The sequence below is a fragment of the Bubalus kerabau genome, chromosome 12, assembly GCF_029407905.1.
Source record: "Bubalus kerabau isolate K-KA32 ecotype Philippines breed swamp buffalo chromosome 12, PCC_UOA_SB_1v2, whole genome shotgun sequence".
Classification (NCBI taxonomy): Eukaryota; Metazoa; Chordata; class Mammalia; order Artiodactyla; family Bovidae; genus Bubalus; species Bubalus kerabau.
Genome location: NC_073635.1, coordinates 20,016,118 through 20,043,436, shown reverse-complemented (window position 1 = coordinate 20,043,436; position 27,319 = coordinate 20,016,118). Strand labels below are relative to the sequence as shown.

At 43.8% G+C, this 27,319-nt stretch overlaps 1 protein-coding gene across 2 annotated transcripts in view; it reads left to right on the top strand.

The window, feature by feature from the left end:
- The first annotated feature begins 13,392 nt into the window (after positions 1 to 13,392).
- Positions 13,393 to 27,319, top strand: part of KPNA3 (karyopherin subunit alpha 3) — a 94,989-nt gene continuing 81,062 nt past the window's right edge. The window contains exon 1 of one of the 2 annotated variants that reach the window (XM_055542193.1): positions 13,393 to 13,546. In XM_055542193.1, coding sequence (XP_055398168.1) covers positions 13,478 to 13,546 — 69 coding nt within the window. In that variant the 5' untranslated portion in view covers positions 13,393 to 13,477. Of the gene's footprint in view, positions 13,547 to 13,598; positions 13,835 to 27,319 lie in introns of those variants that run through there. The other variant, XM_055542194.1, reaches the window with a different exon arrangement.

Here is a 27,319-nt window from a genome sequence, read left to right as displayed (position 1 = left end):
AACCAAAGCTAGAAATGATATTTCCAGTGATAATAAACTTTATTGTTTAAGCCATATTTATATTGCATATTCTATTACCTGTTACTTATTCAGTATAAAATTGAGGCGGCTGAACCTTGGAGATGGGAGAAGAAGAAGGAGACTTGATGGTAGCACAGCAGGAGAGGACATCAGAGAAAAGCCACTTGTGTTGAGAATTTTGACATCTACTGGATGTGCAGTGTAGAACTCTGTTTCATGTCTTTGGGGAGGCATCAGCAAATTTATATTGCTTGCGAATAGTTTTGGTGCTAATGGATTGTTATGGGGGACTTGAAGAAGGGTTGAAATCTACATCAAGAATGGTGCGTGATGGTAAATTCCCTGGTGGTCCAGTGGTTAGGACTAGATGCTTTGAAGGAACTAGGTCTGGGAACTAGGATCCCACAAGCCCAGTGATGTGGCCAATAAAAGAAAAAAAGAGTGGTGCTTAATGAAAACAAAGACCTGGGAGTAGCCTTCATACCTTACATAACTTCTGGGTTGTGTAGGGATTAGAGATCCATCTGTCAAACATCTAGAATGATGCCTAGAACTTGGACATATATAATAAATTATAAATTATAGATAAATTATAAAATATAATAAATTTATTAAATTATAATAAATTATGGACATATATAATAAATAATATCTATAATAAATTATAGATGTTATTATTACCTTGTATTTTTAGTTTTAATTTTATTTTTTGACTGAGCCACGTGGTTTATGGGGCCTTAGTTCCCCCACTAAGGACTGAACCCGGAGCCCTTGGCAGTGGTTAGGGAGGTCTAACCACTGGTTTGTCATTGTTTAGTTGCTAAGTCGTGCTTGACTCTTTTGAGATCCCATGGACTGTAGCCTGCTGGGCTCCTCTGTTCATGGGATTGCCTAGACAAGAATACTGACATGAGTTGCCATTTCCTTCTCCAGGGGATCTTCCCTACCCAAGGATCAAACCTACATCTCCTGCTTGGCAGGCAGCTTCTTTACCATTGAGCCGCCTGGGAAGCCCCTTGTGTGTAACCACTGGGCTGCCAGGGAATTCCCACTAGTGTTATTATCTCAGCTCCTATATATGTATCCAGAAAGGAGGCAGAAATTAGATGCTCTTGGGTGGAGCTGTACTGGAGGGCAGACACGTGGTCAGCTTTGAGAAGAAGGTCTGTGAAAACAACAAGGAGCTGAGCATCCCTGGCAGGAGCCCTGGCAGGTGGGCAGGGAAGTCCCACAGCAGAGCTACTGTGACCCTACAGGTGGGGCAAAAGGCTGCATGCAGAGGCTAGAGGTAGAGGCAGATGGGGCATTATTACTCAATGGATGTAAAGTTTCAGTTATGAGAGATGAAGACGTTTGGGAGATCTGTACACAGCAAGTGCACCTAACACTATTCTGCTGCACACTTGAAAACGGCTAAGATGGTAAATTTTGTGTTATGTGTTTCTTACTACAGTTTAAAAAAAAAGGAGGGGAGGACCCAGTTACTAGAACTAAAGCCTACAATCAGAACAGGCTCAACAGAAGCCTGACAGTTGTTTGGAGAGAGGCTTCCTGGATTTCCCCTGATTAGTACCGAACGGGTTCCAGAGCTTACCCTCAAGCTGCCATGTAGAAGTCAAGTTTCCTCAACAGTGGAATAATACTTTAAGACTCTCTGTTTCCACTCCAGGGGATCTGGGTTCCATCCCTGGTCCAGGAACTAAGGTCCCACATGCCATGTGGCATGGCCAAAAAAAATAAAAATTAAAAATAAAGGGTGGTATAATGCTGTATGGGCTTCCCAGATGGTGCTACTGGTAAAGAACGTACCTGGCAGTGCAGGAGACACAAGCGACGTGAGTTCAGTTCGTGGGTCAGGAAGATCCCTGGAGGAGGGCATGGCAACCCACTCCAGTATTCTTGCCTAGAGAATCCCATGGACAGAGGAGCCTGGTGGGCTACAGTCCACAGGGTTGCAAAGAGTTGGATACAACTGAAGTGACTTAGCAAGCAAGCAAGGATAATACTGTGCATGTTTGTGTGTGTATCTATACATACAATATCTCCTTCTCTCTGTGCTTTTGTGTGTGTGCATGTATGTATCTCCTTACCTTATTTAACCTCTCAAAAGGGCCTTGGGTGTCAACCTAACTTATCTGGACAGCTATGGGGAGCCTTCAAAGCTAGGGAGTTGCTTTGGTCAATGTGTTCTGAAAGGACATAGCATAAACACCACTCGAACTGAGGCTCTAAAGGTTATTGTGGACGTTTGCACCTACTTTCTTGCTCTTCTGTTCTGGCACAGGACTGGCACGTCTCACATAGGAGCTACTCCTGCAACCTTGGTCCCAGATTGTGAAAAGACACGGAGCAGAAGCAGAGCCTTTACCAAAGTGGCAGCAGACATGATACCAGAGTAAGGAACACTGGTTGTTACAAGCCACTGGGAGTCAGGGAGTCCTTTGTTACTATACATCTGGACAATCACCTTTTGCGAACACACAGGATGGAGAAAAATAATGAATTGTTATTTTAAGCCACTACATTTGTTGTTGTAAGGCAAAAATAGATAATTGAAGCATTCTATAGAGAAGGAAGGCTAACTTGATCCTAGGCAGGGTAGAAAGAGAGAAGATAAATTTGAGGAATATTAAAAGAGTGTGTTTGAACTCTTTTGATCACTAATGATAAAACTTGAGCAAAAAGAAGAATCTTATTGGCTAAAGTTACTGAAAAGGAGTGAGGATCAAATGATGTCATGGGGTTGTTTCTGTCCATCTCTTGACTACCTTCCTTTGGTTGGATGGGTACCCTGCACTCTGAACAGCGGATTCCAGCAACCCTGAGTACAGCTTCCGCAGCCTCATGTCTTCCAAGGTTCAAGTTCAGTTTTCTACTGACCTTCTTGTCTGGTCCTGCCCACAAAGGTCCTGAGATTCACTCTGAATAGACTGACTGAGGTCAGAGCCCACCGCTGAGACGATCCCTATGGCAGTGGCTGCAGGAAAGGATGTATTTGTTATGGGTCTTTCTGTTGAAACTCAACCAGGTTTTTTTGAAAGGAGAATTTATTCAATAATATAACTTAAAAAAAAGAGAGAGAAAATTTCATTAACTATTCCAATTTCAGGTGCAGTTTGAATTAGATCCAAAAGAATGTGTCCAGGATTTATTTCTTGACTTTTAAAAATTATGGCCAGCTGAGATACTCTTCCTACAGAGGATTTTGAAAGCCAAGGAGAAGTGGGTTTGATGACAGTAAGAGGCTACCATCAGGTGTTTGTTTTTTTATTTTTTGGTCGCACTCTAGGGGTGTGCAGGATCTTAGTTCACCAGGGATCGAACCCACACCCGCTGCAGTGGAAGCATGCAGTCCTAACCACTGGACCACCTGGTAAGTCCCTTGGAGTTCTTCTTCCTAATTGATTTCTACAAACAACCATAGCTGTATTAGTCTTGCTGTATCATCACAGGTTTGTGTATAGTAAGGAATTGTTCTTTGTTTAAGTTCATTCGTGTTCCAACTGCCCTCAGAGGCAAGATTGTAAAATGAATCCAGATTGCCTGAGCTTAGATCCTGGTTCTCACACTGAGTAGCTGTATGACCTAAGGAGACTCTCTACTCTATGCCTCAGTTGATCTGTCTGTAAAATGGGATCAACCAAAATCAACCCTGAATATTCATTGGAAGGACTGATGCTGAAGCTGAAGCTCCAACACTTTGGCCACCTGATGCGAAGAGCCAATTCACTGGAAAAGACCCTGATGCTAGGAAAGATTGAGTACAGGAGGAGAAGTGGACAACAGAGAATGAGATATTTGGATGGCATCACCGACTCAATGGACATGAGTTTGAGCAAACTCCAGGAGACGGTGAAGGACAGGGAAGCCTGGCGGGCTGCAGTCCTTGGGTTCACAAAGAGTCAGACATGACTGAGCAACTGAACAATAAAAATGGAAAATGGTATTATCTACTTACCTTGTAGGCTTGTCAGTAATATATGTAAATCACTTAGGACAGTGCTTAGAACATGTTAAATGTAAATGTTAGTTGCTTAGTCGTGTCTGACTCTTTTGAGACCCCATGAACCATAGCCCACCAGTCTCCTCTGTCCATGGGATTCTCCAGGCAAGAATACCGAAATGGATAGCCATTTCCTTCTCCAGAGGATCTTCCTGACCAAGGGATTAAACCCAGGTATCCTACATTGCAGGCAGATTCTTTACTTATTCTCATTTTCATAATAAACAAATAACTACTAATGAAGACAGGTTTTCAGAATTATGGCTATTTCAAATGGCAGGGCTTGGCTCGGTTCAGATTTTCCTTTGGTAGTAAGAGACTGGAATTATATCTGCTCATACTGTGGGTCAGAAGACATTCTTATGGTATTTTTCTATGTATTTTTAATGTATTCATCTGTCCCATCCCTTTTCCCATTAGTTGGGTTGTCTAATGTTACGAGAGAGAAACAACTCATTAGACTTCCCGGGTAGTCCAATAGGTAGAAGCCCTCCTGCCAGTCTAGGGGGCGCAGGTTTGATCCTTGCTCCAGGAAGATCCCAGGTGCCGCAGGGCAACTGAGTCAGTGCCCAACAACTACCGAAGTCCGAGCTTTAGAGTCCATGCTCTGCGAGGAGAAGCCCACGCACCCAGTGAAGAGCAGATCGTGCTCGCTGCAACTAGAGAAAGCTTGCTTGCAGCAATGAGGACCTGGCACAGCCATAGGTAAATAAATACATTTTTTTTTAAAAGAGAGAGAGAAATAACTCATTTCATTGTGCTCCTTTAATATGAAAGAAAACCTAAGCAAAGCTCTACTGAAGTCTAAAGAGAAACAAACTAAAGATTTCTTTAATTAGAATATTTTTCAGTCTGGCTTTGAACAATAAGGACCAGTTATTGTCCCCTATCTTTTTATCTTCTCATTGCATAATCTCACTTCTCCTTTTTCTTTTTTACTTTGAGAAGCTTAGAAAAACCGGAATTTCCAAATGAGTGTGACGTTAGCAATTCATATCATGGTGAGTTGTAAGTTACTCATAGCTTCTCCTGGTTATTTTTGTTTGGGTTGTTCTGTGTAGTTGTGGTTGATAGAACAATTGTTCTGTGAGTCTGGAATTATCTTGGCTCTAGCAGCTCACATTCCTATCTGTGATGTGTCCCTCTGTGAGAGTGGCAGGGATTAAGTTCTGTGGGGACATTATCCACAGCTCTCGGTTTTGGAGGGTGTTACAGCAGGCTCCATATTGATCTGAAAGTAGGGCAAGTGGATGGGGCTGGAGAGAGGCTTAGATAAGTTCAAGTACTTTCAAAAGTCCTGGAGTGTGCAGTTTGCATGGGTTTTATCCCCAAGCTAAAGGGTGGTGGGGAGAGGGAAGTGTGAATTTTGTCTCTTTGCTCTGGAAGGCAGACTAGGATCACCAAGAGGATTCTGTTCAAATGCGAACATCTGCTGAACCTGTTCCTGAATTAAATTTTAGGGATGGTTTGGGAATCAGAAATCTCCTGGGTCAACTTATGGGTTTAAATAGCTACCTACATCTTAGGTTTCTCCAGGGCAATTCAACTTGTTTTCTCTTACAAAAGTTTGATGTCATAAATGAAGAAACAAAAATATGTGTCTGAGGACTTCCCTGGAGGTCCAGTGGTTATGGCTGCGCTTTTACTGTAGGAGATGTGAGTTTGACCCCTGGTCAGGGAACTAAGATCCTGAATGCCTTGTAGCACAGCCAAAAATTAAAAAGAAAGAAAGTGTGTACTGTGATGTTTTTAATTTTTAAAATCTTTTTAAAAATGTATTTTAAATTGGAGAATAATTGCTTTACAATGGTCGTGTTGGTTTCTGCTGTAGAGCATGAATCAGCTCTAAGTATACATATATTCTTTCCCTCTTAATTTTAAAAATCTTTTTGGATAGCCAGCAAGATTTATTGAATATTCTTGGCATGAAGAAAATATTTGTTGGTGTCAAATTAGAGTCTCAAAAAACTTGTATTTTTGATCCCTATACACTAATAGCTTTTTTAAGCAATTAAAATGTGCTGGACATTAACTGACTATGGGTGTAGGTATTAATATTTCTAGCTCTACTTTATAATGGAAATAGCTGAAGCTTTGGAAGTTTAAGAACTTTCTTGCGATCACAAGTCTAATAAAAGTTGGGAATTGAACATGATTGCTGCGTGGTGCTAAGTCGGTTCACTCACGTCCGTCTCTTTGGAACCCTACAGGCTCCTCTGTCTATGAGATTCTTTAGGCAAGAATACTGGAGTGACCCACCAGGGTCCTCTGTCCATGGGGTTTCCCAGGCAAGAATGCTGGAGTGGGTTGCCATTTTCTTCTCCAGGGATCTTCAGGGATCGAGCCAGTTCCCTGTCGCAGCAAGTGGGTTCTTTACCACTATCACCACCTCAATATTGCGAACAAAAGTCTGTCTGTTGCTAAGTCTACGTCCATTCTAAGGCAGGGTTGTCTCATGGAATTTTCTGTGGTGATGTTCTATGTCTCTGTGTTCCAGTCTGGTACCCACAGTATTGGTGGCTTTTGAGCACTTGAAATGACATTTGTGTGACTGAGGAAATCAGTTGGTTTTTTTTTTTTTTTTTAATATTTCTTTCTGTATGGCTGTGCTGGATCTTTGTTGCTGCGCTTTCTCTGGCTGTGGCAAGCAGGGGCTGCTCTCTAGTTGCGGGGTGTGGGCTTCTCATTGCGGTGGCTCATCTTGTTGCAGAGCGTTGCCTCTAGGATGTGTGGGGTCAGGAGTTGTGCACGCCCTTAGCTCCCAAGCAACTTGTGGAATCATCCCAGACCAGGGATCGAACCCTTGTTCCTTATTTTGGCAGGCAGAGTCTTAACCACTGAATCACTAGGGAAGTCCAGAAATCAGTTTCTATTTTTATTTAATTTTAATCAAACAATTAAATTTGAATTTAATAGCCACATGTGTCTAGTGGCTACACATAGCTGTAGGACATCACCTTGTTTGGTCTATAAACACAGGCTACTGTGGACTCACGCATAGTAGATGTGGATATCGAAGACAGCAAGTGAGCAAGTAGTTGGAGAAAAAAAACAACCTTTTATGCAAATCAAAGTCATTTAAATTGCAGATTTTAAAGGAAGGTAGACCTCAAAGTTAAAAGACTCACAAAATATAAGTAGGGAAAACTTCTTTTGGAAAGCTTTGATAGTATATTTTACTTTGTTGTTGTTTAGTTGCTAAGTCGTGTCTGACTCTTTGCAACCTCTTGGACTGTAGCCCTCTAGGCTCCTCTGTCTATGGGATTTCCCAGGCAAGACTACTGGAGTGGGTTGCTGTTGCCTTCTCCAAGGATCTTCCTGACCTAGGAATGGAACCTGCATCTCCTGTATTGGCAGGCAGATTCTTTACTGCTGAACCAACGGTTATTAATATATTGGCAGTGTTGATTATAAGGGATATCAGTTCAGTTCAGTTGCTCAGTCGTGTCCGACTCTTTGTGATCCCATGGACTGCAGCATGCCAGGTCTCCCTGTCCATCACCAATGCCTAGAGTTTACTCAGACTCATGTCCATTGAGTCGGTGATGCCTTCCAGCCATCTTATCCTCTGTTGTCCTCTTCTCCTTCTGCCTTCAATGTTTCCCAGCATCAGAGTCTTTTCAAATGAGTCAGTTCTTCCCATCAGGTGGCCAAAGTATTGGAGTTTCAGCTTCAGCATCAGTCCTTCCAATGAATATTCAGGACTGATTTCCTTTATGATGGACTGGTTGGATCTCCTTGCTGTCCAAGGGACTCTCAAGAGTCTTCTCCAACGCCAACTTGGAAACAGGGAAGAAGTTCTGCCTAGAACTGTATCCATACTGCAAGATTCAGTCCTCTAGGTGTTTTCATTTAGGGAATCATGACTAACCCAAATATCATAGTAAGGACAGAGGAGTATGTTTACAGTCAAACAATTTAACCAAGCTTTTTTGACTTTTACTTTCAGGCTTCTCCTGCCTCCAATTATCCTGTTTTCCATGAATGGTTTTAGAGCTGAATATTTACAAATTGGAGCCTTTGCTGCTCAATATTAACAAATAGACTAGGTCTCCTACAAAGAGTGATATACAAACAAAACATAGATGCCTACTTAGTAAAAGTCTACGTGATAGCCCCTTTTCTATCTGACCCCTGGATTTATGTTTGTTACGAAAACCTTGGCTTCTTTGTACACTAGTGCTGAGTCAAATCCCAGAGGCAGAGTTTTGGGTGAAGTAGAAAAGTATATCTTTATTGCTTTGTCAGGCAATAAAGTTTTTTTGATTACGTAATTAATTTGGGTGCACCTGGTCTTGGTTGTGGCAGTGGGATCTGGCTCCCCTTCCAGGGCTGGAACTCCAGGCCCCTGTCCCCTGCACTGGGAGTGCAGAGTCTTTGCCACTGCACCACTAGGTAAGTCCCACATGAGTTCCTTCTTGGATCTGTTGTGTTTGTGTTGCCCTTTGCATATCGTCACCTGACTGTCTACTGGGAAGGCAGGCAGTGGGTCAGAGGAATAAAGAGAGTGTGACCGACTCTCTAGGCAGAGTGCCTTTCCCTCCTGTCTCTGCTCTGCTCCCTACTCCCCTGTCCATTAATGCAAGTGCCTGATGAAGACACTGTATGGGAGGTGGTGGACACTCAAAGTATGTTTGGAACAGAAATCCATTTGAAAGAAGAATTGTCAAAAAAAAAAGTTGTCAGAAGTTTTAGGACAAAGAGGAAGAGTAGAATGGGGGAAAAGAGGAGATGGTGGCTGACAGAGAGACGCCCCAAATTTGAGTCACTGGTGACAGTCATTTCCCAGAGAGTAAGGACTTCAATGAAAGGACCTCTTGACGAAAATGAAAGAGGAAAGTGAAAAAGCTGGCTTAAAACTCAACATTAGAAAAACTAAGATCGATGCATCCAGTCTCCATCACATCATGGCAAATAGATGGGGAAACAATGGAAACAGTGATAGACTTTATTTTCTTGGGCCCCAAAATCGCCACAGTTGGTGACTGCAGCCATGAAATTTAAAAATGCTTGCTCCTTGGAAGAAAAGCTATGACCAACCTAGACAGCATATTACAAAGCAAAGACATTGCCAACAAAGGTCCGTCTAGTCAAAGCTATGGTTTTTCCAGTAGTCATGTGTGGATGTGAGAGTTGGACCATAAAGAAAGCTGAGTACTGAAGAATTGATGCTTTTGAACTGTGGTGTTGGAGAGGACTCTTGAGAGTCCCTTGGACTGCAAGGAGATCCAACCAGTCCATCCTAAAGGAGATCAGTCCTGAATATTCATTGGAAGGTCTGATGTTGAAGCTGAAACTCCAATACTTTGGCCACCTGATGGGAACAACTGACTCATTTGAAAAGACCCTGATGCTGGTAAAGATTGAAGGTGGGAGGAGAAGGACAGAGGATGAGATGGTTGGATGGCATCACCGACTCGATGGACAGGAGTTTGAGCAAGCTCCAGGAGTTGGTGATGGACAGGTGTGCTGCGATTCATGGGGTCGCAAAGAGTCGGACACAACTGAGCGACTGAACTGAACTTGTTCTCAAGGTCTGTTCCAGTGTGGGGTGGAGCCAGGACAGGGAAAAGAAGGGAAACAAAAAGTGGGCGAGGGTCTGGCTACCATGCTTCTTTACACAGACACATTCTGAAGCAGAAGTCCAAAAAGGCAGGAAATTTAAATTCAGACTCAGACTTCCAGGTTGTAATGGAAGCACATTTGTCAAAGTTTAGAATATATTTTAAGCTTGGAAGCTGGATTTTTAACTTTAAAATTGTAGACATGTGATATGTAGACTTCTGTTTGGGATCTTGTCCTTGTGTATTAGGAATCAGCAGCTTATAAGGGTCTTCCTGCTGTGAGCCTTGACACCCATCACACATTTGGGGGATAACTTTTTTTATTGTCTGTCTACTCCGATAGATCTGAAGTTTTGTGAAGGCAGGATACCAGGCTGTCTTATTTACAAATATATCCCAGTGTTAGTACAATGACTAACACATGGTAAGTACTCACTAAATATGCCTAAAACTCTAAAATGATGACTTACATGGTTGGTGATAGCAAGTAGGGTGAAGAGAAGAGGCAGAAATGGGCAAAGTAATTGGAAAAGAGAAGTTTTTGCGTGCTGCGATTCACGGGGTCGCAAAGAGTCGGACACGACTGAGTGAACTGACCTGAACTGAACAGAGCTTGAACAATAGCGTGCAAGTTTCCCTTCAGTCAGAGGAGTGGCAAACATGCAACATCTACTGCCTTAAGAACTAGAGTAGCAGTAATCTATTTATTCATTCTAAGCTTTTGGTGTTTTTTTTTTTCCTCCCCATTAAATGCGCGTTTGGACCATTTGGCCCACAATGTGAGGGCCTAGAGTTTTTAAGTGACTTATTCCCTAAAGTGCATTAAAAAACATGAATCTACATTTTTAAAACAAAGGAAAAAAGAACCCAGCTTTTTGGTTTCCCTTGAAAAATTGGACCTTTGGTAAGCCTGACCCACAGTCCAATATGGCAAGAATGGTCTGAAGCCTTTAAATAAGCCTGTGTTTATCAACAGGCTAATATCCACCACTTACAAAAATGGCCCAGACATAGCCAGGCCAACAAAGGCCTCTGAATTCATGACCTCTGAACCTCAGGTTCTCTGCTGCTGCTGCTGCTGCTGCGTCGCTTCAGTCATGTCCGACTCTGTGTGACCCCATAGACGGCAGCCCACCAGGCTCCCCCATCCCTGGGATTCTCCAGGCAAGAACACTGGAGTGGGTTGCCATTTCCTTCTCCAATGCATGAAAGTTAAAAGTCAAAGTGAAGTTGCTCAGTCATGTCCGACTCCTAGCGACCCCATGGACTGCAGCCTACCAGGCTCCTCCGTCCATGGGATTTTCCAGGCAAGAGTACTGGAGTGGGGTGCCATCACCTTCTCAGGTTCTCTGCAGCTGCTGCTAAGTCACTTCAGTCGTGTCTGACTCTGTGCGACCCCATAGACGGCAGCCCACCAGGCTCCCCCGTCCCTGGGATTCTCCAGGCAAGAACACTGGAGTGGGTTGCCATTTCCTTCTCCAGTGCATGAAAGTGAAAAGTGAAAGTGAAGTCGCTCAGGTGTGTCCGACTCTTAGCGACCCCATGGACTGTAGCCTACCAGGCTCCTCCGCCCATGGGATTTTCCAGGCAAGAGTACTGGAGTGGGGTGCCATTGCCTTCTCTGCTCAGGTTCTCTAAGTCTCCTTTATTTTGAAAGAGTATCTTCTTCAATCTTTGCATGGTTATATTTCTCCCAACCTTTGAATGACCTCAGTGTCAAATGTCGCTTGTATCTGCCAGAGATTCTGAAACTAAATTATTTCATGTACATTCAAAGAAGGGCACCTGCTCCAGAAAGCAACTATTAGTGTTATGGATTCAAATTTCCCTTAATCAATTCCTACGATGACTCTAAAGGGAGATGCTAGACTAGAGAGTCTATGGATCAGGGCTTGACTACTTCTTGAACGCTGATATTATGTATGGTGGTGAAACAGAGGTATTCAGTTCAGTTCAGTCGCTCAGTCGTGTCCAACTCTTTGCGACCCCATGAATTGCAGCACACCAGGCCTTCCTGTCCATGACTAACTCCTGGAGTTCACTCAAACTCACGTCCATCGAGTCAGTGATGCCATCCAACCATCTCATCCTCTGTCGTCCCCTTCTCCTCCTGCCCCCAATCTTTCCCAGCATCAGAGTCTTTTCCAGTGAGTCAACTCTTTGCATGAGGTGGCCAAAGTACTGGAGTTTCAACTTTAGCATCATTCCTTCCAGAAAAATATCTATTTCTGCTTTATTGACTACGCCAAAGCCTTTGTGTGGATCACAATAAACTGTGGAAAATTCTGAAAGAGATGGGAATACCAGACCACCTGACCCTCCTCTTGAGAAACCTGTATGCAGGTCAGGAAGCAACAGATAGAATTGGATATGGAACAACAGACTGGTTCCAAATAGGAAAAGGAGTACGTCAAGGCTGTATATTGTCACCCTGGTTATTTAACTTCTATGCAGAGTACATCATGAGAAACGCTTGGCTGGAAGAAGCACAAGCTGGAATCAAGATTGCCAGGAGAAATATCAATAGCCTCAGATATGCAGATGACACCACCCTTATGGCAGAAAGTGAAGAGGAACTAAAGAGCCTCTTGATGAAAGGGAAAGAGGAGAGTGAAAAAGTTGGCTTAAAACTCAACATTCAGAAAACGAAGATCATGGCATCTGGTCCCATCACTTCATGGGAAATAGATGGGGAAACTGTGGAAACAGTGTCAGACTTTATTTTTTGGGCTCCAAAATCACTGCAGATGGTGATTGCAGCCATGAAATTAAAAGACGCTTACTCCTTGGAAGGAAAGTTATGAGATATTGGGGATACATAAATACAGGAACTGCCAGGGTGGAGGTTGCAGAACGGGGCCTGGGACGATGGTGAAAAAACAGACGCCAGAGGGCTAATCAGTTCAAGTAATTATTGGTTATTCATGACGTGCCAGGCACTGTATTAACAGAGGGCTTCAGCAGTAGACCCACCACTGTCGCTACTTTTATTGCGCTAATTCCGATGCGGCAAACCAGGTAACACACACACACATAAACACACATATAACATACATATGTATGTGTGATGTGGAGATAAATGCTAATTATAAAACCAAAGCAGAGCAAGGGAACAGCAAGTGAAGGTGGGTGCTGTCTTACGTGACCCCGGCCAAACAAGCAAAGGAGCAAAGTAGGAACCGTGGATCCGTTTCTAATTTTCTTGGAAGCCGCCTTCGAAGCCCCGCCCCCTCCCTCCCAATAAGCGCAAGAGCCGTCTCCGGGGAAGCTCCTCCCACGCTCCCGCCCAGAGGCGGTCTTGGGGGCGGAGCCCCGCGCCCAGGCTCTCCGAGCGCCCCGCGCAGAAAGCCGCGCGCTTAGGGTTCCCGGCATTCTCTGGGTGCTTTGCAGGCTTAGAAAATTACCCCCGCCGAAGAATGGCATTCTGGGAACTGTAGTTTCCGGCCGCAGCTTCGCGTCTGAACGGGCAGTAAAAAGCCGCCAAGTCTGGCTCCATTCGTGGCACAGGACTGGCAGCTCCGAAGGGTTGTAGGAAGGGCCCTCTGGAGGGTGAAAGAGTGGGAGGGGAGGTCACCCCGAGAACCGTCAGGCAAGTCCAGCTGGCTGAGCATCCAGGCCGGAGGCCGTCACGTGACTCCAGCCCCCTCCGGCGCCCGCGGCTCTCTTCAGCGCTGTTCCCGCCCCGCCCCGCCCCTCGCGTCCATCGGCCCGAACTTCCCCCGGCGCTGCTGCCACCTCGCGCTCGGAGGCGTCACGGAACGTGCTCGCCTCTCCCCCTCCCCCGCCCTTCCCCTCTCTCGCCCTCCCCCACCTACCCCTCCCTCGCCAAGACTCGCCGCCGCCGCCGCCGCAGCCGCAGGAGTAGCCGCCGCCAGAGCCGCGCGCAGCCATGGCCGAGAACCCCGGCTTGGAGAACCACCGCATCAAGAGCTTCAAGAATAAGGGCCGAGATGTGGAGGTGAGTGTGTTTCCGCGGCGGGGGGGGGCCCGCCCGGCTCGCCCGCCCGGTCGCGCCGGCCCTGAGGCGGCGGGGAGGGGCGGGGGGCCGGCGCGACCGGGCTGGTTCTCGCCGGCCCGCGGTGGGTCGGAGTTGGCCGCCGCCTCCCGTCCCTGCGGCCGAGGGGCCGGGCGGCGGGAGGCGGGCCGGGCTGCAGCCGCCACTGGCGGCTGCCCGCTGCGGAGACCGGGAAATGCCGGGGTTTTCGGCCCCGTCACGCGGGCGCGGCCTGCTGTCGGCGAGGAAGAGGTGTGGAGCTGAGGCGGGGTCCGCGGGCCGGGGCCTCGCGCGCCGGGGATGCTGCGGCCGCGGTCTTTCGATCGCCGCGCTGAGGGGGCGGCGCGGCTCTCGCCCGGCTCGCGGTGCAGCCTCCCGCCCGGCACGGCCCCCTCAGCGCCTCCAGCGCTGCCGCACATGGAGCCTCGGCTCCGCCGGTCCCCGCGCCTACCTTCGGCGAGCCGGGCCCAGGCGGGCGGTGGCGGCCCGCAGAGGGGGGTGGGGACCAGCTGGGTAACCGACTTGTTTGAGGGTGGCGGATGGGGGAGGGTAGGATGCGCCAGGACCATTTTCTTATAACCCGGTGCGGTTCCCCGGAGCAGTCGTGCTGAGCTTCTTCCAGCTCGTACTCTCGTTAACCTCTGGCATTTGGAGCATGCCGAAGGTGGACAATAGTTTCCCGTCTATTGTGTGGAGGGCTTTGGAAGAGACGTTGTTCCGACCTCCGCTCCCAGGACCTGTTTTCTTAGCCTTTTCTTGTAGCGGAGGGGGTGTGCATAGAAGGATCATTCCTTTGACACGTTGTACTGAAATAGAGAGGCTTGGAGGGCCTCTTGCTGTAAGCTGGTAGAATGTCCAAGTGGTTGCAAAACTGTAAACATTCATCGCGGTCACTCAGTTCGTTGCTACTCAGCATGTTGCCATTGTCTCATTAAGGTGACATTAGCAGGTACTGTTTGCAAACTCGGCTTCTGCAGGCAGCGCTAGAGGTCTCTCTGCAGCTACTGAATGCTGTGTAGTGTGGTGCACAAACTTCCCTGGGACTCTGACCTCTGGATTTGCTAGGGGGAAGGTGTTTCAGGTCCACAGCCTCCTTTTCTAATACCTGGTGACACAATTTGCAGTTTTGTCATTCTTGCTCAGAGGCCAGAGTGACTTAAGAAAGTGTGCATTTTATCCTGTCTTAGAGAAGGTGGTGGTGGTGGGGATACGCCATTCAACGTTCTGTTTTGTAGAAAAACAGAAAACTCAGGCTATTTTTCGGAGCTGCCAAATTAAATACTAATTAGGAAATACCGTGGAATTCCCATTTGAATGAGACAAATAAAGGTCATCTATGTCTGTCGTGATCATGGTTAAGCTTCTTTTATGAGAAATACTTTTAAGCAAAAGTGAAAGTTAGGAATAGCAACAAGAAATTTGGGGACTGCCTCTGATTTTTGGTCCACTTGATGATAGGAGTTAACTTTGAACTTTTCCCATCAGTATTTGTTCTTGAAGCTTACACCAGTTATAAAGCAAAGCTTAATGTAGTTTGAAACATTCCGGTATTGTTTGTATCGAAATAATTAACAATCTTTCCCCTTTGGGGTGTTGGTACAGGTTTGTTTGTTGTTGTTTTTTTTTTTGCCTCTGTTGTATTCTGGGAACTCAGTGATAACCTAGAAAGGACTCCTGCACATAATAGGCACACGGTAAATGGCTGCTGTTGATCAGACTGTGACCACTAACTTCTCAATGCATGAAAAAGATACCTGGTTGCTAACTAAGCCTTCCAGCCTGTAAGTATTGATCACAGCATTAGGATTCCCAGGATACAGGAAGGAAGCTAAGGCATGAAGTAGCAGACATTGAAAGGGTAGTTCCACATGGCAGGCACTTTACTAAGAGCTTCATTGATAACCACTTTTAGTTCTTAGGACAACTTTGTGAGCAAGGTGTAGCATTATCCCCACCTCACAGAAGGAAGTACTTAAGATGACGAAGCTCAAGACTGCTTGTGCAGGCTGCACAAGGTTATGGAGTGGGTATGAGCGTTCATTCATTGTCTGTTGGGAATATAAGGTTGCTCAGTCTGTACCTCGAGGAGTTTACTTTGACAGTTCAGCAGGAGTGTAGGGAAGTAAACCGGTCACTACAGTGCAGTAACATCAGTAAGTGTATGCTGAGAACGCCGGAGGAGATCCTGACTCGGAGCTGAGCAGTCAAGGGAGATGTTCTGTTGATTCCTAGTGGATGAATGGGAGTGAGTAGATCCTGAAGGATGCAAGAAAGTTGGCCTGGGAGAGGGAGAGGGCAAGGAAGGGGCGTTTCAGACGTCAGGGAGCAGTAACTGAAGAGTCCCAAGAATGTAGGGCTCTTCAGTTACCATTGTAGCTGGACTGCTAAGAGAGAGGGATGCTAGAAATGTGACTAAAGGGTGACCTGGGGTCAGATCTGCTCAAGTGCCTTTATTGTGGAATTTGGTATAACTGACACTAGACACCTTATCTAGTTTAGTCTTATCCTTTTTAGAAACTATTGCCCTAGAAACTTAGGTTGCAACTTAGCTCTGTGACTAAATAGTAGTGATTATCAGTCTGTTTAAAAAACAGTGAAATATACTTTGATGAGCTATTAATCATTCCTATCTTTTCTCCTACAGAATAGATAAAAGATAAAACATTATAGATTATATAGCCAGCCAATACACAAGTTAAGATGCTAGGCGCAAGAATAAAACACATATTTTCTTTAAAAAAACAATAAAAAAAGTGTGGAGTTATGCCAGGGAATTGTGACTAGGGAGGGGGTTGAAGAATGCAGTTTCATAGTCATTCAATTGGGAATGGCTTCATAGACGAAAGATTGGCGAATTTTATAGAACGGGTGTGCTAAACTTGCACTGGACACACAAGGAATTAGTGAATAAAGATCTGGGTGAAAAAAAGAAAAGTTAGATGAAGGAGGGAAGAGATGGGACTTTAAGGTTGCCTGTCGGAGCAGGCAATGGCACCCCACTCCAGGACTCTTGCCTGGAAAATCCCATGGATGGAGGTGCCTGGTAGGCTGCAGTTCATGGGATCGCAAAGCGACTTCGCGATCTGAGCGACTTCCCTTTCACTTTTCACTTTCATGCATTGGAGAAGGAAATGGCAACCCACTCCAGTGTTCTTGCCTGGAGAATCCCAGGGACGGGGGAGCCTGGTGAGCTGCCGTCTATGGGGTCGCACAGAGTCGGATACGACTGAAGCGACTTAGAAGTAGCAGTAGCAGTAGTGGTTTGAGAATATTTTTGTGGCAAAAAGTTGTTGATACGAAACTTCTTGATAAGGAAATCTGAAGAAATTTATTTCAGAGTAGGGTCAGGAGGTGTAACATGATAACAGCGATGGAAAAAGGGCAGAGATAACTAGAATAAATTTTGGAGGAAAGGTTCTGTTACCCATATGTAAGGAGGAATTTGCCAAAAAATTAAGATCGGGGATGGTCCTAACATGGAATGAAGATTTGAACCTCCTCCCCTTCCTTTCTCTTCTTTGTAAAGCTCGGTGGAGAGAAAGGAGATAAAGGTTATCCTGAGTTTTATAGATGGAAGTCAGGGAGGGAATAATTTTCATGGTCAGCAGTTCAAGGCTTGGGTTGGGGGAATGGATTTTGTATCTAAAACTAGGAAATACATAATGAATTCCATTTAGTGAATACTTATAAATCAGACTTGCAGGTAATTGCCACCTGGGTCAAATGTTCACTTCAAGGATGTGATATTTTAATCTGTGACAGAAACGAATGATTATTTAAAAATTCTTAACGTTTATTGAATGCTTACAGTGTACTTGTTGAGTTCAGTTCAGTTCAGTTGCTCAGTCGTGTCCGACTCTTTGCGACCCCATGAATCGCAGCACGACAGACCTCCCTTGTCCATCACCAACTCCTAGAGTTCACCCAGACTCACGTCCATCGAGTTGGTGATGCCATCCAGCCATCTCATCCTCTGTCGTCCCCTTCTCCTCCTGCCCCCAATCCCTCCCAGCATCAGGGTCTTTTCCAATGAGTCAACTCTTTGCATGAGGTGGCCAAAGTACTGGAGTTTCAGCTTTAGCATCATTCCTTCCAAAGAACACCCTGGACTGATTGATCTCCTTCAGGATGGACTGGTTGGATCTCCTTGCAGTCCAAGGGACTCTCAAGAGTCTTCTCCAACACCACAGTTCAAAAGCATCAATTCTTCGGTGCTCAGCTTTCTTCACAGTCCAACTCTCACATCCATACATGACCACTGGAAAAACCATAGCCTTGACTAAACGGACCTTTGTTGGCAAAGTAATGTCTCTGCTTTTGAATATGCTATGTAGGTTGGTCATAACTTTCTTTCCAAGGAGTACCTGTACCAAGTATCAATTCTTTATATGCATTATTTAGTCTTATGAAGTATATATGTATTATTATCCAAGGAAGCTTGAGGCTTAACAGTTCTCAAGTAGTTAGCCCCAGGGCCTTGGATGGTTTATGTGACAGTGTGTGTGCAACTCTTTGTGACCCCATGGACTGTAGCTCACCAGACTACTCTGTCCATGGGATTTTCCAGGCAGGAATACTGGAATGGCTTGCCATTTTCTTCTCCGGGGATAGTCGCAATCCAGGGACCACTGCGCTTTAGGCAAAACCTAAACTTATAATGAAGCCACGTGACACTAAAGCCATAACTCTTGCTTACTGTGCTTTACTGTCTCTTCACTGAGTAGAACCTAAGACTTGACTTGTATGATGCACATCTGAAGGTTAATAAATGGGGAAAATAATTAGGAAATCTTAACTATACCAGAGAAATCCCTGTTCTTCCCAACCCAGGAATCAAACCCAGGCCTCCCACATTGCAGGCTGAGTCTTTACCAGCTCCGGCTTTACCAGAGCCACAAGGGAAGCCCGAGAATACTGGAGTGGGTAGCCTATCCCTTCTCCAGGGGATCTTCCTGACCCGGGAATCAAACCAGGTTCTCCTGCATTGCAGCAGATTCTTTACCAGCTGATCTATCAGGGAAGCCCTTTTCATTATTTTAAAACCTTGCTAATAAATTTTTTTGACATTCAATTTATCATTTTGATTTATTTACCTTTTATTTATTTTAACTCTTGCAAAGTTTGCCTATAGTAAGAAGCCAGTTTGTTGGTTTCACTGAAAAATAGTAACTCATGTTCTTGGCCTTACCACTTAAACTTTAGGCTTCTGTTTCTTTTGTTTATTTTAAAATTATTTTTTAATTGGAGGATAATCACTCTAAAATGTTGTATTGGTTTCTGCCATACATCACCATGAATCAGCGATAGGCATACATGTGTCCCTTCCCTCTTGAACCTCCCTCTCACCCCATCCCATCCTTCTAAGTTGTCACAGAGTACCAGGTTTGAGCTCCCTGCATCAATCAGCAAATTCCTCACTGCTCTCTATTTTACGTCTCATAACGTATATATTTCAGTGCTGCTGTTTGTTTGTCGCCCCGCTCCTTCCCACGCTGGGTCCACAAATCTGTCTCTATGTCTGCGTTTCCATGGCTGCCCTGCAAATAGGTTCATCAGTACCATCTTTCTAGATTCCACATATATGTATCTATGATATTTGTTTTTCTCTTTCTGATTTCACTCTGTGTAATAGGCTGTAGGTTCAGCCACCTCAATAGAATTTACTCAAATGTGTTCCTTTTTATGGCTGAGCAATAGTCCATTGTATATATGTACTGCAACGTCTTTATCCGTTCATTTGTTGATGGCCATCAGTCTAGGCTGCTTCCATGTCCTGGCTATTGTAAATAGTACTGCAGTGAACACTGGGGTACATGTGTCTTTTTCAGTTATGGTTTCCTCGGGGAATATACCAGTAGTGGGATTGTTAGGTCTTATGGTAGTTTTATTCCTGGTTTTTTTTTTTTTTTCCCCAGGAATCCCCATACTATTCTCCATAGTCGCTGCATCAATTTACATTCCCATCAACAGTGCAAAAGGGTTCCCTTTCCTCCACACCCTCTCCAGCATTTATTGTTTGTAGATTTTTTGATGATGGCCATTCTGACTGGTGTGAGGTGATACCACATTGTAGTTTGGATTTGCATTTCTCTAATAATGAGCGATGTTGAGCATCTTTTCATGTGTTTATTAGCCATCTGTATGTCTTCTTTGGAGAAATGTCTGTTTAGGTCTTCTACCCACTTTTTAATTGGGTTGTTTGTTTTTCCGGTATTGAGCTGCATAAGCTGCTTATACCTTTTAGAAATTAATCCTTTGTTAGTTGTTTCATTTGCTGCTGTTTTCTCCCATTTTGAGGGTTGTCTTTTCACCTTGTTTAGTTCCTTTGCTGTACAAAAGCTTGTAAGTTTAACTAGGTCCTGTTTGTTTATTTTTGTTTTTATTTCCATTATTCTAAGAGGTGGGTTATACAGAATCTTGCTGTGGTTTATATCAAGGAGTGTACTGCATATGTTTCCTCTAAGAGTTTGATAGTTTGTTTATTTAATCGGAGAATAATTGCTTTACAATGTTGCGTTGTTTTCTGTCACACAACAGTGTTAATCAGCTATAAATATACATATATCCTTTCCTTCTTGACCCTCCTTCCTTGGCTTCAGTTTTTAATATTAGGGCTAAATAAATATTTTCTTATCCTCAAATTTAACTAGCACTAATAAACTTGTTTCTTTCTTTGAAACCTCTATTGGCAAGAGACATACCTACCTAACTGTTCAAGCTTAAAATCCTTATCCTCGACTTTGATTCCCTTCTTCCTTGCCTTCACTTGTCTGTTAGTCGTCTGACGAGCCCTCATATTTTTGTCTTTGTTTTCTGCCCTAGTGTCGGCCGCTGTAGTCACCTGCACAGCTGTGGCAGTGCCCAGGTTCCCCTGGGTCTTCCCTCCCCAGTGTAGCTTATGGATTGATCTTTCTGAAGTCTTTCTGTAGCACTTTTCTGGCAATTCATCCCATTGCATTCAGGATAAAATTTAAAGTCCTTAGTATGCTACACTTAATTTTACAAAAAATCCTGCTTTTTCTACCTTACCTACCACTTCTTATACTTCCTATACATTTTGTACATTTGTATACATTGCTGTATACTTGCTTTTGCTGTCTGTTTAGTGGGGCTCACTCTGACAAACTCTTTCTTCACTCAGACTCCTCCATACTGTGAGACACCAAGATTGCATTTCCTCCAGATATCATTATAGTTCAAAAAAAACCCTTCAGCAATTCTCCACAGGGTCTTTCTTGACCAGTAACATACTTAGTACTATTATTCTCTGTTTTTTTCCTTCCCTCTAGTGCTTTTCTCTGAGTTTTCCTTTACCTCTTTGGTATAGACTGCTGTGACGTACAACAAATTCTCTTGTGTGTATAACAGCTGTTAAAGTGGTGTCTGTCAAGAAGCCCACTGAGTCTAGGGACCTTGGGTTATGACTGGTCATTTGTTGACTAGCATGGACAATTTATTTAATAAGCACTCTTTAAGAAAGATTAGATAATATAGTTGGGAGTGGAAAGTACAGTCTAAGATATTAATAATTTCTTTTATTATTGACTTTATGGCATTAATACTGTTGTCTGACCCTCCATTGACAGTCTATTCTACTGTAATGTATTTCTGTAATGTAAACTAGTTCATATTTGAATGTTAAAGAGAAATGATGTTAGTTCATGCAAAATTCATGTAGGCTAATCCTTGATTTTTACCAGCACATGAACAGTTTAGCCCTCCCAAATAACAGGAGTTGAACACAAGTAGTTGAAGTACAGAAACAGTTGAACATAGCAAGCCCAGGAGTATGCCTGTTGGCTCCCATGAGATGTGTGTTCTGTCTTAAAGGTGCTTATTGTTCTAACTGTCTTGGTGTATTTCCCTCTTTCTTCCTAATTTTGCAGAACATGAAGTTTTTCAGAACTCTATATGTCCTATAGCAGATACACTATAATATACTATAATTATCTTTTCTTGAATTCACTCTCTGGACATATAATCTCTCCTGGTCGTTCTGCCTCATTGATTATTCTTTTCGGGTCGTCTTTGCCAACTCTTCTTTCTACCCAGAGTATATGTGTGTCTTGAAGTTCTGTCCATAACTCACTTCTCTATGGACTTTTTCTTGTCCACATCAGAAGTTGCCTTAGTTTTAACCACCATTTCATTGTGGGGAGTTTAAATATGTTTTAATCATCTACTGGAAATTAATCATATGAGTATCACATCAGCTTCTTAAGCTCAAAGTGTTTAAAGCCTTTGTTTTTTTCTTTTTTCTGTTTATGGCATCATCACTCTCACCGTGACCTGAACTTGAAATTTGAGAGCTTTCCTGGACTCCTTCCTCATCTTCTACGTTCAGTCAGATGCCAGTCATGTAGCTTGAATCTCTGCTGTCTCAGGATTTGGGCCCTGCCTCTATTCCCCTGCCTCCAGCCTACTTTCAGCCTTGTTACTTCGCATCTAGCAGTTTAAAAGTTGTCTCCAAAGTGGGGTTCTTCAATTCACGAGGCTTTTCAGTGAGCCTGACACCTGATTATTTCTCCAGGTTCTGTGTCCGTTCGTCACCCCCCAGCCCCACGCCTTTAAGCTCTGGCAACACTGAGCTGCTTATGTGCTTATGCGTAATCTGGACTCCTGCCCTCCCCTGCTTGCCCTGCTATTTCTATTCTAAGGGCTATCCTGCTGACTGGAGTATCCTTCCCTGCCTCCTGTTGGCCTGGCTAATTCCCACCCCTCCTAAATACTCATCTCTTCTGAGAGATCTTTCTGAATCTCCCTTCATCCTCCAAGGTTGTTAGCAACTTTTCTTCCCTCACTGTGCTTGGAAAATTTTTTTTTTGTTTTTACTTTTTTAATGTTTTTATTATGTTTTATTTGTTTCACCTCTATGTACCTCCATTGCATTGGTTGGAACAAAATAAACATTAAAATGTCTCCTGAATGAGGACATTCATTGTAATTTTCCTAAAGTATGTTTTCTTTTTTTTAACTGAAGCGTTCAATCTTTTAGTGTGTTTTAAAAAATTACTTCCCCACAAAAGCCCAAACTTTTAATTTGATAGGTTAACTCCAATACTGTGGCTGCCTGATGTGAAGAACCGACTCACTGGAAAAGACCCTGATGCTGGGAAAGATTGAAGGAGGGAGGAGAAGGGGACGACAGAGGATGAGATGGTTGAATGGCATTACTGACGTGATAGAAATGAGTTTGAGCAGGCTTCAGGAGTTGATGATGGACAGGGAGGCCTGGCGTGCTGCAGTCCCTGGGGTCGCAAAGAGTCAGACATGACTGAGCGACTGATCTGAGGTGAAAAAATATTGAGAGATTAAGACACATGCATAGTAGAATTTTCTTATACATCAGACATGATAATTTATAATTTATTCCCAAAGACTTTGGCTACTTCTCTAAAAGATAATGCATTCTTAAATAAATAGCACATCACCCTGACACAGTTAATCATTTCCTGATAATGGCTAATGTAATCTGCATTTAAATTTCCCCAGTTGTCCTTTAATTTTTTTAAAAAAACATTTGATTGTTAGAACCATGATTATACAAGATCTGATCACATTTGATTATGTCTCTTAAGTCTCTTTTAATCTAGAACAGGCATCTCCCACTGCGCTTTTCATACATAATATAAAATTTACCATTTATATATATATACATAAATATAAAATTTATTGTTTATATATACATAATATAAAATTAACCAATTTAGTGTACCTTCTGTGGCATTAGGTACATGTACATTGTTGTATAACCTTTCCCACTGTCCATCTCCAGGGCTTTTCATCTTCCCCAATTGGAACTCTGTGTCCGTTAAACAGTAACTGAAATTTCCCGTCTCTCCAGTCCCTGGCAACATCTCTTCTTTCTGTCTTTATGAATTTGACTGTTTTAGGAACCTCGTATAAGTAGAATCATATAACGTTTCTCCTTTTGTGACTAGCTTATTTCACTTGGCATAATGTCTTCAGGTTGATCCATGTTGCAGCATGTGTCAAAATATCCTTCCTTTTTATGACTGATTAGTATTCCATTATATGGACACACCACATTTTGCAACATTTATCCACTGATGGATTCTTGGATTGCATTTACCTTTCCGCTGTTTTTCCCCACCATTAAAAAAAAATGGCGTTAATTTGGTGAAGGAAGAAAATCAGATCCATTTTCTTATATTTAGTCAAACCACATGAAATTGCCATTTTTACAGTTTGAAGCTGCCAAGTATCATCAAATTCCTATGGTTCAGCTTATTAGGCTGTCCTAATTACTGGCCACAATGGGCCCCTCCCACAAGCTACAACTGTCTAGGAGCAATCCTAGTGAGGCCATTCAGCCAACCTTCAGCGGAGTGGTGGTCATCAGGCAGAGAGTAAGGCATATATATTTAGGCTTGGAGAAGCTGTGAGAATAAGTCAAGTTCACACAGTTAGTGGAGAAACTGGAACATGAACACACAGCGTTTGGTTCCATGATATCTGACCCATGGTATACATGTGTCTCTAGCCAGTCACATGTATCTAGCCGTGAAGATACCCCACGTCCAAGGTAAGAGAAACTCAAGTAAGACGGTGGGTGTTGCAAGAGGACATCAGAGGGCGGATACACTAAAACCATAATCAAAGAAAACTAATCAAATTAACACGGACCACAGCCTTGTCTAACTCAGTGAAACTAAGCCATGCCTGTGGGGCCACCCAAGATGGGCGGGTCATGGTGGAGAGGTTTGGCAGAATGTGATCCACTGGAAAAGGGAATGGCAAACCACTTCAGTATTCTTGCTTTGAGAACCTCATGAACAGTATGAAAAGGCAAAATGATAGGATACTGAAAGAGGAACTCCCCAGGTCGGTAGGTGCCCAATATGCTACTGGAGATCAGTGGAGAAATAACTCCAGAAAGAATGAAGAGACGGAGCCAAAGCAAAAACAATACCCAGCTGTGGATGGGACTGGTGATAGAAGCAAGGTCTGATGCTGCAAAGAGCAATATTGCATAGGAACCTGGAATGTTAGGTCCGTCAATCAAGGCAAATTGGAAGTGGTCAAACAGGAGATGGCAAGAGTGAACGTCGACATTCTAGGAATCAGCGAACTCAAATGGACTGGAATGGGTGAATTTAACTCAGATGACCATTATATCTACTACTGCAGGCAGGAATCCCTTAGAAGAAATGGAGTAGCCATCATGGTCAGCAAAAGAGTCCGAAATGCAGTACTTGTTTGCAATCTCAAAAACGACAGAAAGATATCTGTTTGTTTCCAAGGCAAACCATTCACTATCACAGTAATGCAAGTCTATGCCCCAACTAGTAACACTGAAGAAGCTGAAGTTGAACGGTTCTATGAAGACCTACAAGACTTCTTTTTAGAACTAACACCCAAAAAAGATGTCCTTTTCACTATAGGGGACTGGAATGCAAAGGTAGGAGGTCAAGAAACACCTGGAGTAACAGGCAAATTTGGCCTTGGAATACGGAATGAAGCAGGGCAAAGGCTAATAGAGTATTGCCAAGAGAATGCACTGGTCATAGCAAACACCCTTCCAACAACACAAGAGAAGACTCTGCATATGGACATCACCAGATGGTCAACACCGAAATCAGGTTGATTATATTCTTTGCAGCCAAAGATGGAGAAGCTCTATACAGTCAGCAAAAACAAGACTGGGAGCTGACTGTGGCTCAGATCATGAACTCCTTATTGCTAAATTCAGACTTAAATTGAAGAAAGCAGGGAAAACTACTAGACCATTCAGGTATGACCTAAATCAAATCCCTTATGATTTATACAGTGGAAGTGAGAAATAGATTTAAGGGACTAGATCTGATAGAGTGCCTGATGAACTAAGGATGGAGGTTCGTGACATTGTAGAGGAGACAGGGATCAAGACCATCCTCATGGAAAAGAAATGCAGAAAAGCAAAATGGCTGTCTGGGGAGGCCTTACAAATAGCTGTGAAAATAAGAGAAGCGAAAAGCAAAGGAGAAAAGGAAAGATATAAGCATCTGAATGCAGAGTTCCAAAGAATAGCAAGAAGAGATAAGAAAGCCTTCCTCAGCGATCAATGCAAAGAAATAGAGGAAAACAACAGAATGGGAAAGACTAGAGATCTCTTCAAGAAAATTAGAGCTGCCAAGGGAATATTTCATGCAAAGATGGGCTCGATAAAGGACAGAAATGATATGGACCTAACAGAAGCAGAAGATATTAAGAAGAGGTGGCAAGAATACACAGAAGAACTGTACAAAAAAGATCTTCATGACCAAGATAATCATGATGGTGTGATTACTCACCTAGAGCCAGACACCCTGGAATATGAAGTCAAGTGGGCCTTAGGAAGCATCACTACAAACAAAGCTAGTGGAGGTGATGGAATTCCAGTTGAGCTCTTTCAAATCCTGAAAGATGATGCTGTGAAAGTGCTGCACTCAATATGCCAGCAAATTTTGGAAAACTCAGCAGTGGCCACAGGACTGGAAAAGGTCAGTTTTCATTCCAATCCCAAAGAAAGGCAATGCCAAAGAATGCTCAAACTACCACACGATTGCTCTCATCTCACACGCTAGTGAAATAATGCTCAAAATTCTCCAAGCCAGGCTTCAGCAATACATGAACCACGAACTTCCAGATGTTCAAGCTGGTTTTAGAAAAGGCAGAGGAACCAGAGATCAAATTGCCAACATCTGCTGGATCATAGTAAAAGGATGAGAGTTCCAGGAAAACATCTATTTCTCTTTTATTGACTATGCCAAAGCCTTTGTGTGGATCACAATAAACTGGAAAATTATTAAAGAGATGGGAATACCAGACCACCTGACCTGCCTCTTGAGAAACCTGTATGCAGGTCAGGAGGCAACAGTTAGAACTGGACATGGAACAACAGACTGGTTCCAAATAGGAAAAGGAGTACGTCAAGGCTGTATCTTGTCACCCTGCTTATTTAACTTATATGCAGAGTACATCATGAGAAACGCTGGACTGGAAGAAGCACAAGCTGGAATCAAGATTACCGGAAGAAATATCAATAACCTCAGATATGCAAATGACACCACCCTTATGGCAGAAAGTGAAGAGGAACTAAAGAGCCTCTTGATGAAAGTGAAAGAGGAGAGTGAAGAAGTTGGCTTAAAGCTCAACATTCAGAAAACGAAGATCATGGCATCTGGTCCCATCACTTCATGGGAAATAGATGGGGAAACAGTGTCAGACTTTATTTTTCTGGGCTCCAAAATCACTGCAGATGGTGATTGCAGTCATGAAATTAAAAGACGCTTACTCCTTGGAAGGAAAGTTATGACCAGCTTAGCATATTGAAAAGCAGAGACATTACTTTGCCAACCAGGGTCTGTCTAGTCAAGGCTATGGTTTTTCCAGTGGTCATGTATGGATGTGAGAGTTGGACTATGAAGAAAGCTGAGCACCGAAGAATTGATGCTTTTGAACTGTGGTGTTGGGAAGACTCTTGAGAGTCCCTTGGACTGCAAGGAGATCCAACCAGTCCATCCTAAAGGAGATCAGCCCTGGGTGTTCTTTGGAAGGAATGATGCTAAAGCTGAAACTCCAGTACTTTGGCCACCTCATGCGAAGAGTTAACTCATTGGAAAAGACCCTGATGCTGGGAGGGATTGGGGGCAGGAGGAGAAGGGGACGACAGAGGATGAGATGGCTGGATGGCATCACTGACTTGATGGGTGTGAGTCTCAGTGAACTCCGGGAGTTGGTGATGGACAGGGAGGC